Raw genomic sequence first — 14,980 nt, 5'->3', positions numbered from 1 at the left:
TTGGTACTCACACTACTCCCCGCTCTCCGCACCGACTCCCGCTCATCCTCCCATCTGCAATCTCTGTATCCATCTGTTCCGTCTCTTTCCTCCTGGGCAGCTCTCATTGGACTGGGAGGACCCGCTTGTTGGAGCTATGGGCTCTACTAGGAGGACGGTGCACACTGCGAGCTCTATGGAGCCGGGAAAGTGACGATCGGTCTTAGGAGGCTGATGCTGCTCCTTGCTCCAGCTTGCTGAGGGTCTCAGGAGCTACTTACTGATTGACGGGGAGGAGAAGCAGGAAGACATATAATAATTTGCTAATGTTACACAATTGGGTGGGCTCAGGGCACAGTGCTCTGCGCCCCCTGAGCCCACCCTTTTTTTAAGCCAATTAAAGCCTCAGGCGCTTCCAAAAAAAAACCCCATTAAAATCCATACGTGTAGATTAGGGATGCATGGATTGGGAGGGTGGCGCCCCTGTGCCCCTAATGGAGCGGCCGCCACTGGGGCTGTCCTGGCAAATCTGGGACAGTTTTCAGGCATGCTTTACTGTTTAATACTTTGGGTATAAAGAGACATTTTGTAGAGTTAATAACTGGGGTATTTTTTTGTTTTTGTTTACTAGCTGTTATGCTTTATCTGCATTTGCCAGATAGCACACTTATGCTGAATTATTGTATAACCTCAGTTTGTATTAGCTAATCTATAGTATAAATGAATGTATGACCACAAAATAGTATCACAAAGACCAAATGCATCCTTTGTCATATCCTGTGTGTTCCTGTCTAGTCTTAACTCTGGATTTCATCTTCTCGCTAGACAATGAAAAATAAATGCACAGTCTTTAGATGTTAATGGGTAATTGAATGTGTGCTGACAGTTAATAGTAATGAACTCATTTTCCACCAGGCAGGTGGAAAAAAATAACCCCATGCAGCACATTAAGACTGACCTGTTTCACTGTTTGTGTAGTTATTCCATCCTATTACATGTTTGAGAGAAAACAATAGCACAGTATGATTTTTCCATCCCCAGCTGTCTGTAGCGGTGATAGTAGGTAATTAGTTTATGATCTCCTGGGGCAATTATTCTTCTGCAGTTTGTGTTTTATTTATTTGTTTTCACTTTTGAAATGTTTATTACATTTTATTGTTTAATTCAATAGAATTTGATGATTTGAAAAATTATGCACACTAGTAACTTGATGCCTTTCATGTTTCAGGTGACACTTAGTATATTCGAACTGGCAACATCAGCGGGTATTCCATGTGACGTGGACCCTCATTTGGTGGCAGCTTTATCAAATATGAAAACAGGTAAAACATACCAGCATAGCAGGCCGTAAATTGCAAGTAAGCCAGTATTTTTAAAGAGGACCTGAATGTGAAGTCTGCCCACACAAAAAGCAGAGGTCAAAGGAATAGTCACTTGTATTGCCTGTAGGCTCCCTGCTGCTGATTTGTTTCTTCATTTTTCCATTACTTGTCATGCCTTTTTCTACACTGTGCCTTTGTGTGGCGGTAGCTATCTGGGTAAAAGAGAAGGTCTTTGCTTTCCTATGTCAGAGTTGCCCCTCTGATGACTGGTAATCATGAATGGCAGGGTTATGATCAAGAAGCAGCAGGAGAAGTGACAAAAGTGCAGATCCACAAACTGAATGAAGCAGGGAAATCCTTGCACTGCAAGTTCGCAGGTACAAATCTTTCTCCAGCAATAATAGTGAGCATCGCAGTAGTGATATCACCAAATCCCACTGCAAATCTAATAAGACTGTTAGTAACAGACATGACCCCTAGATGATCACACACTGCAGATATACAGCTCTAAGACTCAAAGCACAGAAGCACCTAGACAGGGAAACTCACCAGGAAGTGCACTGCTATTTCTCAAAAGCAATTAAAGGCAAAGGGTACATTTTCAGGGTACTACTTAGGCACAGTTAACACCTCTGGATGGCCTCTATAATATAGCAAATGCAGAGGTAATACTTGTATTATAATTTGTGTGGAATGCACCATGTTTGACCTTACTTACAACAGAACTGAGGAAATCGAGGAGGTGTGCTCCCAAGAGCCCAGTTAGCTGTTATTTTCTAATGCAGAAACTCTCAATTTTCCTTTTTTCCACGTTGGGATCTTTGATTGAATGTTTCATACCAGCTTCAAATCTATCATTATTTTCTATGGCAACTTGTAGCTGGGCAACAAAAGTACTGGAATAGTTATGAAATAGCTGTTCCATTATTTGCAAGTCATTTTTCCTAGCAACAAAGAAACAAAAATAAGGGAAACTTCAGTTTTTAGAGCTCATTTCTGTAACCTCTATATACACATTTTTCTAAGGAAAATTACTGTATGTTGAAGCCCAGCGGAACTTTCAGTTTAAATAAGCTAAGTACATTCCAAGTGAAAGCAAAAGATGTGCAATAAGGTTGATTTACTAAAGACAAACAGAGCAGTTGCCCCAGAGCTTAATAAATCAAGTAAAGCTTCACTTTGCAAAGAATACCTAGGTGCAAGGTAAATAATAATAATAAAAAAAAAACTATTTCGCCTTCACATGATTGGATGATGGAAATCAGCAGAGCTTCTGCTCATTTACTAAGCTCTAGAGCAATTGCTCTTTCAGAGCGCAACTGCACTTTGTAAATTACACAACCTATTTGCCTTTAGTATATCAACCCCTTACAGAAAGTCTTAAGCCCCGTACACACGAGCGGACTTTTCAACATCCAAAGTCCGACGGAATGATTCCGTCAGACTATTCGATCCTGTGTGGGCTGCAACGGACTTTTGATTCGCAAAAGTCTGACAGACTTTAGAAAATGGATCATGCTTCAAATTTTTCCGACGGAACTCCGCCGGACCCAGTTCCTACAGAAAAATTTGCTCGTGTGTATGCTATTCCGACGGACTAAAACCGACGCTAGGGCAGCTATTGGCTACTGGCTATGAACTTCCTTATTCGAGTCCAGTCGTACGTCATCACGTTCGAATCCGTCGGAGTTTGGTGTGATTGTGTGTCCGCTCAGTCCAAAAGTCCGTCAGAACTCTGTTGGAACTCCGGCAGAACTCCGGCAGAACTCCTTCGGAAGTCTGTCGGACATAAGTCCTCTCGTGTGTACGGGGCTTTCGTTTTTTTTCTTTAAGATGGCAATAGGTGAATCCAATCCTGGCCAGTTCAGAAGAGACTGGTTGTACCGAAGTCGATCATTGGCTATAGCCACTAGCAGTAATCAAGGTGTTCTGGTGGGTGGGAAGGCTCCTTGTGCCCCCCTCCACACTGGCAGAACATAGTAGCGCTGCGGGAGGGATTCCCTCATCAATACTGACTGTGTTGATTGAGGAATTGAGTGAATTTCTTTCCTTCCACCCGTGAAGGAAAGAAAATCAAATCATCTATGGTTTGCCTTAAAAGGCAGTCAAAGCCTAAGTAAAAGAACCTGTTCCCTACCCGAATGCTGTTTAGGTGTACCCTTGCTCTCTGTGTTAAAACTGTGAACCTGTCCAGCACAACCCTGCTAGGTCAGAACTAGAGGTCTCTAATCCAGTGTTTCTCACTGCTTTTTAGTCATGACACCCTTTAAAAGTATGCAAAATTCTTGAGGCACCCCAGTCAGTTTCACATTAAATTTCTCAGTTCCCCTCTCCCCACCTTTGCGCAACAGAATCCTACCTTTTTATCTTTTCACCACAGCACAGATGTGGCAGCATGACAGTGAGCCAGAGGTGGGGCAGGTCTAAATAGAGGCAGGCTTCAGTTCTCTTCTGTTTACTAGGGTTGCCCTGAATTCCGCCTGCCCTAGATTAGTGTCATGTGTGTCCATGATGCTATACATATGCTGGTGGTCAGCCCTCTGGTACCACAGAAAGGCAGAATCATGTGGAAAAATAACATATGCAGTGCATCATCCCTGACAACCCCAATCAACACGCCAGGGTGCCGCAGCATCCCGAGTAAAAAACGCTGTTCTAATCAACAGGGAGCATGAACAATTACAAAAATAAAAAAACAAACAGTGCAGCGCTATTAAGTGAGAAACATCCTTACTAAATACAATAAACTGTATATAGTGAATTATATCACATGAAATTAAATCCTATATAGTTCACTTAGATAAACATGTGCATAAATAATATGGTGTGTGAACAAAATAAGCAATAGTGGATAGAGTACAATTGTGAATGAACTCAATATCCACAAGAGAATGTGGACAGCTATAACCCCAATCCCCAATAGAATAAGGGATAGTAGGAAAGTCCAAAGGCTCAGAGAGTATCTTCCAGGGATTCAACCAAGGTCTTCAATGAAGGGAAAGCGAGGAAGCCTCCAAGTCCTAAAAAGGATCAGCACAGCACAACAACAGAGTGGTTGGGGTTTCCAGAGTGCTGGGACAGCTAATGAATAGTGGTCAAAAGTGCTTGAGTAGTTGTTATGGGCTCTCACATCCCCGTGGCCTTCCTCCAGACCAATTCATAGGTACACCAGCTTCAGACAGGTAAACTCCTAGACATCCACTTGCAAAAATGCTGGCTTGTAATGTGGTCACAGACAGAGGCATAGCTTGAAACATGTGGGCCCCAATGCGAAAGTTGTCCTTTCCACTGCGCGCCAAGATACTCCAAGTGGCTAAAGAGTTATTTCAGAGATTTATGTATATATTGAAAGGATAATTCAAAATATTTTGTAGAAACCATCCTTCCCCCATCCTAGTAATGAAATGTCCCCAGTCACCGAGAGCAGAGGAAGGGTGTGGACTGGTGAGAGGGCAAACAACTGGAAGCTGATTACTGGATTATAGAACTTGGCTGGGGTACTGGGGGACACAAGGTGGATTGGAGCTGGACTCCAGCTCTTGGATTTTGTGGAGGAAATCAAATGTAATACGACAGCAGGGGACAGATCTTTGGTCCCCCTGGAGCTAGGAGCGGGGTCACAATTGCAACCCCTGAGACCCCTGATGCTACGCCCATGGTCACAAATATGAACTGAGCGTTATAACACCAAAGGGAAGGAGAAGAATATTTTCTATCGTGAAGATCTGCATAAAAAAATAACATTTATTAAGCCAATGCACTTACAAACTCATGAAGGTATCAGCGTTATTACATTCCTAGGGAGACATCCATTCACCAATTTCCAAAATTAACAGTTATAGTTATGTTAATAGCAAAGTGTGGTTGTTTTGTTGCTGCTAAAAAATGTTTAAATATATGTTACACATTGATTGCACAATCCATGTTCAATCTCTTTTAGAGTTACGAAAACTTTGCAAAATAAAGGACTACCTAAATTTCAATTCAATCTGTATTCAATAACACCAGTTCTTGTTCATAGTTGCTGGTTACAACAAATAGAGAGTATACAATCAAATTTTAGAGTTTAGTAGCTACATAAACATATACTCAAGGGAAGAAGTGAAAGATACTAGCAAAAGCATAACCAGAGATTTAGTTTTAGATCTTGTAATTGCCATTTAAAAAAAGTTATCCCAGTTCACTTTTCCTCTAGTCATGTCTCCTGTTGATCAGACTATGATATCCAATTTATTGAAGTCATGACTTCAATCACAAAAGTATAGGGTATATTATCCAGAGTGATCGTGATTTGGCATTTTTAAAAAAGGTCCTCTTTTAGCATATGGATCACTGTACTTCAATGCATTAACTAGGTGAACATGTTAAGTCAGTGGCCATCAACCCTGTCCCTGGGGGCCCACTAACAGGCCAGGTTTTATGTATTACCTTGGGGAGATGCAGACTAGAATTCTGCAATCACTGAGTAGCAAATTATATCACCTGTGATGTATTTCAGTTATCTTGCAAACCTGGCCTGTTAGTGGGCCCTGACGACAGGAGTTGATGACCACAGTGTTAAGTAGTAGAATTAGGTTACCTTTCCAAATTTCCTTTTGAGCGTAGATATCTGTTAATGAGGCCCGCTCCTCTGTTGTTAACATTCATTACTGTTCTTTCACAGAAAGTTCCTCTCTTGATGAAGAGTACAAAGTGGCCTGTCTGTTGCAAGTGTTTCTGGCAGTGTCTCTCCCTCTGCTGGCTTCCGATCCCATGTCCTCCTACAGCATAGAAAATGACGGTAAGAAACACTATGCATTAGGAAAATGCGCAATGACCTTTCTCTATGTACACTTTAAGTAAAACTTCACTCTCTCTATCAACATTGATTATTTCTAATTGTCGTACTGCTAATAGATGAATAGATAGGAAAGTATATAATATTTACTTGTGTTAAACTTTTATTTTACATTTATTCTGTTACTTCCTGGTCTCTTGCCTAGGCAAATTATGTCATACATCCCAGGAGTCTTCGGGGGGGGGGGGGGTGGAGAAGGAGGGGTTTTCTCAGCTCTCCTGTATGCATATTTGAGCTAAGGGCAGATGGATTCAATTAAGTAAATGCTACATGAATCATTTGCCCTTACTCAAGATGGCCACGGCTAGGAGGTGTTTTTCAAAGTGATTTATCAACAAAATAAACCATGGAGACATGAATGAATGGAGGAGTTTGCTTTGAATAGTAAAAATGAATTAAATAGTGTTCTTGATTTGTGGTGCTCAGATCCAGTGAAGATCCGCTTTAATCTATTGCTGACTTTTTAGCAAACAAAGACATTGCATTGTTTTGAAGCAAGAATTGTAAAAGTTCATAAGCAGTAGGAATTATTTTTAAAAAAACAAAGCGCAGACATGAAAATGAACAAAGCACATCCCACTATAGTGTGTACTCATCTAAATCCAAAGCACCAAGTGTGATTCCCTTTGGATCTCTCTACTCTGCCTGCCCGAGTCACCTCAGTCAGTTTTCCCAATCTTTACAACAGCCCCGAGGGAGACAGGTACAGTACACAACACACGACTCAAGCCTATATTGGGGGGTGACCTTTTCCCTCCAGTCATCTATCAGATATCAAGGAACTCTATGCTCCAGATCTGCAGGGTGTGTGATGTCAGATCCCCACCCCCTGCTGCTAAACCTGAGAAAAAAAATCTTTGTCCTCTGTGTTTTTAGAATGATCTACAGATTAAATGGCTGCAGATAAACAGGTACAACATATGTAGGAGAATTTGTTTCATCTCAGTGTATTACCTGAGGCCAGTTACTTCACTGGGTATATGCAAAGGTTTACAACCACTTTACAGTACAGACAACCATAACATAATATTTGTTTTATATATATATTTATTATTTGTACAAAAGGCACATACACATTTAATACAACATTATATGTATAGATTGAACACATAAAACATAGCAATCAGGGAAATTCTTTAGTTTAGTTTCTTTAGTTTAGTACAGTAAGTTTGCCAGATATCTGAAATATAAACATTTTAGTAGTAATCGGGGTATAGTATATCCAACATTTGCTGTGAGATGTGTTCATGCAGAAAACAGCGGGTTATGAATGTGGAAGTTGTGTATTGAAGGTAAGCATATCCCAATGTATGGGTCTTTTAAACAACTGACCGAGTAGTGGAGAGGAGAGGTGGTGTGAGTAGAGGTATAGGAATCCAGGTTGAGTAGGAACAGTAGGGAAAGGACGCGGTGAGATTGGGGAGGGCACAAAGGAGGTGATGGGGAAGACATGGAGTATGTGAATTTTATAGCGGGTAGAGATTATGAGGTGGTGGGTGCCTCCCTCCACCCCTGGATTACCTCCTGCTTGTAATGCTTGAGCTGCTTAGAGAGCATTAGAAGGGTACCGAGGAGTCACTTCATAAGAGAGCATTGTACTTGAAGGAGAATGTAAATTCAATCAATTAAAACCAAGTTCCCCAAATTTGTCATGTGTTCCCCCACAAGAAAATATGATCTTGCATTTAATGTGCTTCATTAGTGTTTGGCTAACCACAGTGAGATTGGCGGAGTGTCGGGTTGCTTCCACTTTGCAGGTATGTAGCTCCTGGCTGCATTAACCAAATGAGGGAGGGAAGCTTTTCTTGGTACGGAGCTGTGATGATAAAAGGCTAGGTCATTGGAAATGGTAAAATCTGACAATGTTTGAGACACATTAAATGGTCTAAGAGTGTCACATGACCAGAACATAGAGTATGTCTCTCTTTACTTGGCCACATTTTAAGCAAGATTCTGGGGAGGCTGGGAACATATGATTTAGGGTACTCTGTACCGATGGGTATGAATTGTGATGCCAGGCTCCTGGTTCTTAATTTTGCGTGCATAATAAAGTATTCTGTCTGTTTGCTCTGTTGTGAACATCTTTTCCCCACGTAGTTAAGTATGTAGGGGTATAATATTGTGGTATAGAAATGATCGAAGAGTGCATAAAGGAGACTGGTGGGTTAATTTCCTACAGTCAAATATGCTGTTCACTTTGAAAGAGAAGTTCCAAGGGAATGTGTCCCAGAGCTCTTTCAATGTTGTGAAGTTTACCTTTGGAAAGAATACCTAGTCATGTGCAAGGAAAATAAAAACAACTGCCTTTTTACCTGCACATGATTCAATGATAGAAGTCAGCAGAGCTTTACTTATTTCACTGAACTCTGGGGCAGATTTCCCTGCAAAGCGCAAATTATTTTGCAAAGTGGTACTTAATCTATACTAGAATCCCAAAGAACCCCAAACATTGTCATTGTATAGTCACATTTGATTTTATGTAGTGAAGTGGGGGGTAATGCAAAAGTGGTGGAGAGATTTTGAGGATCATGGTGCCAAGATATTTAATGATGGTTTTAGACCATTTGAAGAGAAAGTTAGCATTTTGGGACATTTGTTTTTATCATAAAGTACTGCCTTTCTATTTTTAATAAAACGTTTTTCATCCTTTTTATCCTTTGTTGCATCCACATGGCATTTGTCAGGGTAGCTTTCTTGATTATGACAAAAGTGGCCATCACAAACAAACAAAAAATTTCCCAGCACACTTACCAGCCAGCCTGCAAAACGACCAAATTTACCCTGTCTAACAGTTTACATTAAAAACAGAGGGTTTTGTTTGTACACATTTGCAAATATATGTTTAAGCCGCAGTGACAATGTCAAGGCACCTCTGTGTACTGCAGTCTTAACTCTACAGTTTTAAGAGTCTTCCAAGTTGGAGAAAATATAGCAGTGGATAGATTAAAGCGGAGTTCCACCCTAAAATGGAACTTCCGCTCGTTGGAACCCCCCCCTCCGGTGCCACAATAGGCACCTTTCAGGGGGGAGGGGGATACAGATACCTGTATAATACAGGTACCCACTTCCAGGCATAGATATCCGCAGAATCTGTGGGTATTTACACCACTTCCTGTGGGGCCCCCGCTATCTGCTGGGAAACACACGGATCCCAGAGTCAGCAGGGACCGTCCTTATTGTGCAGCGCGACTTGCGCATGTGCAGTAGGGAACTGGGACATGAAGCCGCAAGGCTTCACTTCCTTATTCCCATACCCAAGATGGCAGCAGCAGCACCCGAGAGCCGAGTGACAGATTGGCTTTGGGTGCCGACATTGCGGGCGTGCTGGATAGGTAAGTGTCCATATTTTAAAAGTCAACAGCTGCAGTATTTGTAGCTGCTGACTTTAAAAAAAAAAAAAAATGGTGGAACTCCCGCTTTAGGGGCCGGTGTGCCTGGAGGGAGCCCGCCGCCATCCCTTAAAGGCACAGGGACGCATGTAGCGCCCAGCAAGAGCACAATATCTGCAAAGGCATCCAGTACCTCCCGCGCCCAATTCAATTAACTACGAAAAAGTCGCAACCACCCCAACCTAAAACTAGCATTTGCAGTAAGATGCACATGGAAGGGCAACACACATCACAAACAAACATCAGCCTCAACCAAGGCAATAGCAGTGGTGGCCAAGTTAAAAACTAAAGATGCAAGTGGTAAACACCATACCAGGTTCATCCTATGCAAAGCTAAACTGGCACCATAACCTAACCATACCATACCCAGACTTGAGTTATGTGGCGCAGTATTGGCAGTAGAGTTGGCGGAACTCATTGAAAATTAAATAGACTGTAAATTAGATGCTATCAGGTTCTACACAGACAGTAAAGTGGTGTTAGGTTACATATGCAATGCGAAGAGAAGATTCTATGTATCTATGGCAAATCGGGTGGAAAGGATCAGAAAGTCTACCCAATCAGAACAATGGCACAACGTGCCCACAGACCAGAACCCTGTAGATATTGTGACCAGATCAGTGCCTGCAGCAAATCTACCTAACACAGGTAGATGGTATACCATCAACCCTAATTAATGACTTTGATCTTGTATATCTCGAAAGAGACCTTGAAGTAAGGCCCCAAGTGTCTGTCCTGCTTGCCAACGTACAGCCGCAAATGTATTTGGTTCTCCTCCTTTTAATCGCTTCTCAAGGTGGACGGCTCTCCTGCGAGCAATAGCACACCTTAGACACATAGCCATCTCCTTCCGCCAAACGCTTGGTGAGAAAGCAACCAACAGCCACTGTTGACATATCTGCCGAAAACTACACGCTGTAGAGGAAGTCAAGAAAGCAAAATAAATTGTCCTCCATCAGGTTCAGAGAGAAACATATGCAGAGGAAATCTGTTGCATCTACGAAGAGAGAAGCATTTCTAAACAAATCCCTCCTTGGAAATTAGATCCTATCATCGATCAAGCTGGCCTCATGAGAATAGCAGGTCGCCTTAGTATGTCCCATTTGTGCAGAGAAGAAAGAAATCCCCTTATTGTTCCCAGTCAACATCACATCGCTACTCTATTAGTTTGGCGCTATCATGAACAAGTCATGCATCAGTGATGACACTTTACTGAGGGAGCTATTAGAGCAGCGGAAATATGGATCATTGGCACCAACAGGTGCGTAGCCAGAATTCTCCGCAAGTGTGTTAGGTGCCGCATATTGAGGGGAATAATGCCAAGAACAAAGGATTGTGGACTTGCCACCAGAAAGATTTGGCACAGAACCCCCATTTACTCACATAGGACTTGATGTTTTTGAACCATGGATGATCATCTCACGTAAAACGAGGGGTGGGCAAGCTGGCTGCAAATGATGGGCAGTGCTTTTCACCTGCATGAGTACACAGGGCATACACATTGAGGTCATAACATCAATGGATACATCCAGGTTTTATAAACGCCCTCAGAAGATTCTTTGCAATCAGGGGACCAACCAAACAAATACGTTCCGACTGTAGAACCTATTTCATTGGAGCATGTAAGGAATTACAAATAGACACTGAACACATTGAAGGTAACAGCATCCAAAAGTATCTGTGTGATCAAGGGTGCATGTGGATATTCAACTCTTCTCATTCCTCTCACATGGGTGGAGCATGGGAACACATAACGCATGATTGGAGGGACTCAACGCATTTTAGACTCTATGATGATAACTACTAGTTTAGCTTGACTCACCCATGAAGTGCTAACCACATTTATGGCTGAAGTGTCAGCCATTGTCAATGCAAGGCCTTTGATTCCAGTATCAACAGATCCAGAATCACCAAGCATTCTGACCTCAGCAATGGTCCTTACACAGAAGATAGGAAACATTCCCACTCCAGTCGGGGACTTCAATTCAAAAAACCTGTATAAACGTTAATGGAGACAGGTGCAGTGCCTCGCTAGCACCTTTTGGGATTGTTATAGGCATGAATATCTTGTGACGCTTCAGGAACGTTGCAAATGACAAGCTGTCAAACAGAACATTCAAGAAGGAGATGTTGTTCTGTTAAGAGACTAGCAGCTGCCGCAAAATGAGTGGCCTATAGGTCTTGTCGTTAATTCCATCCCCAGCGCAGATGGGAAGGTCCGCAAGGTCAAAGTAAAAATTGTCAGACAAGGGACTGTGAAAATCTTTACAAGGCCCATTACAGAAACCATACTTTCAATGGCCAAAGTGGACTATAACAAATAAGGACAGAACAGCCATTCTGGGAATCTTCAAAGACACTGTGGCACACTCAACCATCCTAAACAGTGCACCCCTCTGGCGTCAATTGCTGAAAGGGACTTTGGAGACAGAGGTGCCGACTTGATGTTGCATTATTATGTGTACATGATGTTATGCACTGTTGTTTTGTTTTCATATGTACCACATAGTTAGTAATAGTAGTATCTCCAGATACCAGATGGGGAGCATCATGGAACAAGAGTCCCTAGTTTGTTTGCCCTGTCTCTTTTTGCAGTGTTTACCTTTCTGATCTACTAGAGTCTGGTTGCCATACTACCCTTTCACTTCTCTGGTAGAGAGAATGGATTAGCCCACTCTCCCTTTTTAAATTCTTTAGTTTCTCCCTGTTCCTTTTCCTGTTTAGCCCTGACCCGTTTTTTTTTTTTTTTTTACTCATGGAAGGCTCTGTAAGTACATCCTGACAAATCTTGCAATAAGCATCCCTTTTTTTATATCCTTCCAGGAGAAGGCCTGGAATGTAATGCAGAGCATGATAGTGGAAGGCCCTCATGACTGGGGGGGCAGGGTAGGCTGTAGCTGGGCAGATGTTAAAAGGGGTTAGGAAAAAAATTGAGGTACACAGGCATTGGGTCAGGGGAAGGCGTGGTAGGGGGAGTAGGTCAAGTCAGGGTGGAGTCTAAGAGGGTGTAGGCTGTAAGGGGGGTCTTGACAGGGTCAGTCAGTAATTAGCCAGGGAAGGAGAATTTCCCTCCCTCCCTCTCTTGAATGTACGGTTACACGGTGTGTCCGTTTGGTACTTGGGGGTGTTATAACGGGGTGTGGATTGAGGTTGTTATAGCAGTGGCAGGGGTTTCAGGGTTTTGAAGGTGGGCATGGTCAAGAGGTTAGGTGGTGTATGGTGGGAGGGTCTCATCTGTAGTAGGGGACCCTCCTATAATTCAGTGACGTCATCTTGACAATTTTGGTATTGGGGCTGTATCAGGCTGGTAAGGTTTGATAAAAGTGTCCTCGAGCCAGGTCATTCGTGGCTGTGGGCCGTGGTATGGAATGGTAGCCTGATACAGCAAAAAGTGGTAGACCATGCTCCTTCTTCAAAACACCGGCTTTCAAGAGCCAGTTTAGTCTCAGGAATATATATAATAATGTTTGGTTATGTTTTACAATATATTCAATAAAAGGCTGCTATGGCCATTTAAAACCCATAGAAATTTGTGGTGTTTTAATTTATTATTAAGGTTGTTGGGGGTTTTGAGGTATGGGCCACGGCAGCTGGTAAGTCTGCAGTACTCCAGTCATGGATAAACATTCCACATAGAGAAGCTCTCTCTCAACATCCTACAACATCTACAAACTCTCTGCTGTTATTTTACAAATAGAGTTAAGAAAGTTAAAGGACTTCGTTGTGCTTTGATAGGAAGGTGAGTTAGGGCCTTATTCATATCCTCACATATGACACTGGGGTTAAAGAATAGTTAGTGTTGGTTGGCATTCTCCCCAAGGGAATTATTTATTGGCTAACATTATATACAGCAAATGTGTTTGTTTTTGCAGGATACAATAACAACAGCCACTGCCTGGCCAAAGCCATCATTCAGGTGTCTGCTGCATTCTTCACCATTTATCATAAGAACATAGAGACACATCTCAAAGAATTCTTGCTGGTAAGCAGTTGTCATGGTATTTTCTAAATATCACACTTTAATTCAATGTATGATTATTCTTTTTTTTTTAAGTGTTCGCTAAAGAGGAATGCCTACACATAGCAAATCACTGTAATCTTGCATTGCACCACAGTTTTTTTTTTTCTTGGTGCAGGTCTACCAGCTATCTTATGCTTGAGGAGAAGGAGTAGGCACTCAAAATGTCTCCATATTGTGTGGTTAGACACAATGGGGCACTGAAATTCTTTAACATCAAGAGGTGCAGTAGAGTGTCTAGATTATGTGGCTTTCTACTTTAAAATGATGATATTTCTTAATATAATGCTTTAAAGCAAATGCTAATGATCCTAAAGTCAGTCTCCACTTGGATGCAAAATTGGCCACCTCCAGGTACTTGTTTGTGGCTTTATCTTTCTACTATAGAGCCTGGGAAACCCAACACCAGGGTACTTTATTATGGAAGTTTTATCTTAGAAGTTTGCGATTTGGCTTGCTTACTCCCAGCTCTCTATTGGTCAGCTTCATTGAAGCTGATCACCACAATTAACATCCAATAGAGAGAAGATGGGGTGGGGGGAAGGCTAGTAAAAGTGTTGACTTATTAGTTGTTTTTTTCATAAGGAGAGCTTCAGGTTTTGGCACTCTTGGGGCACATTAGAACAAATGCATGCAATAGGAGAGAGATTAAGTTCAGTCCATAGTAGATATTGACACCACTCCTGGAAAAGAAAGTAAGGAAGTGTATATCACTTCATAAGTCCTCCTTGTGATGTTATGGGTCATCCTTTTGAGCGCATCAATTCTGAGAGATTCATGCTTCTTTGGATCCCTGGAAGGGCTTGAGCCATTCACTTTGTTCCATTACATGAGAAGTTTCCGTTGTGTGCCGCCATCGATTCCTAACTTGAGGAAAAAGGCCCTGGCTGGGTATTAAGCCACAAGCGTCCTAACGCTTGCTGTCTGGTAAGCATGTACTCTGTGTGATGGAGATTTATTCTTGATCATGTTGTGAGTCACTAACATCACGAGGAGGACTTATGAAGTGATATACACTTCCTCACTTTCTTTTCCACGAGTGGTGTCAATATCTACTATGGACTGAACTTAATCTCTCTCCTATTAAATTTATGCAACACGGCTCTATTTTTCCCATTGTTGTATTACTGTGCAAAAGCAGAGCTGCTGCTTTTGCTACTTTGAGGATATATAGCATGTTTTGTTTTTTCTTTATATAAAAGGTAAATGCATGTTCATCCTTAAAGAGTAAGTAAACCCTGATGGGTTTTACTTCCTCTTTATTCCCCTGCAAAGTAAAAGGATAATGGGCTAGTATGCATCACATTCTAGCCCATTATGTGCCATTTACCTGCAAACAAAGCCCATGATGTCCGCGATGTCCCCGCTGGTGGAAGAGGGATGAAGACGGGACATCGCTTAGTGACACTGGCAAAAGGGGGTGAAAGGGTTACCT

At 42.1% G+C, this 14,980-nt stretch overlaps 1 protein-coding gene across 2 annotated transcripts in view; it reads left to right on the top strand.

Moving 5' to 3' along the window:
* The window catches only part of NCKAP1L (NCK associated protein 1 like), a 311,632-nt gene that overhangs the window by 232,486 nt on the left and 64,166 nt on the right, over positions 1-14,980 (top strand). For both annotated transcript variants that reach the window (XM_077483779.1, XM_077483778.1), the window contains 3 exons: positions 1,208-1,301; positions 5,965-6,081; positions 13,400-13,509. In XM_077483779.1, the coding sequence (XP_077339905.1) occupies positions 1,208-1,301; positions 5,965-6,081; positions 13,400-13,509 (321 nt within the window). The remainder of the gene's footprint in view (positions 1-1,207; positions 1,302-5,964; positions 6,082-13,399; positions 13,510-14,980) is intronic.

The sequence above is a fragment of the Lithobates pipiens genome, unplaced genomic scaffold (genome assembly GCF_037356315.1).
Source record: "Lithobates pipiens isolate NorthernLeopardFrog02 unplaced genomic scaffold, aLitPip1_a1.2 Scaffold_16, whole genome shotgun sequence".
NCBI classification, from domain to species: domain Eukaryota; kingdom Metazoa; phylum Chordata; class Amphibia; order Anura; family Ranidae; genus Lithobates; species Lithobates pipiens.
Note: the sequence above shows the minus strand (reverse complement) of the source record. Positions and strands in the feature narration are given on the sequence as shown.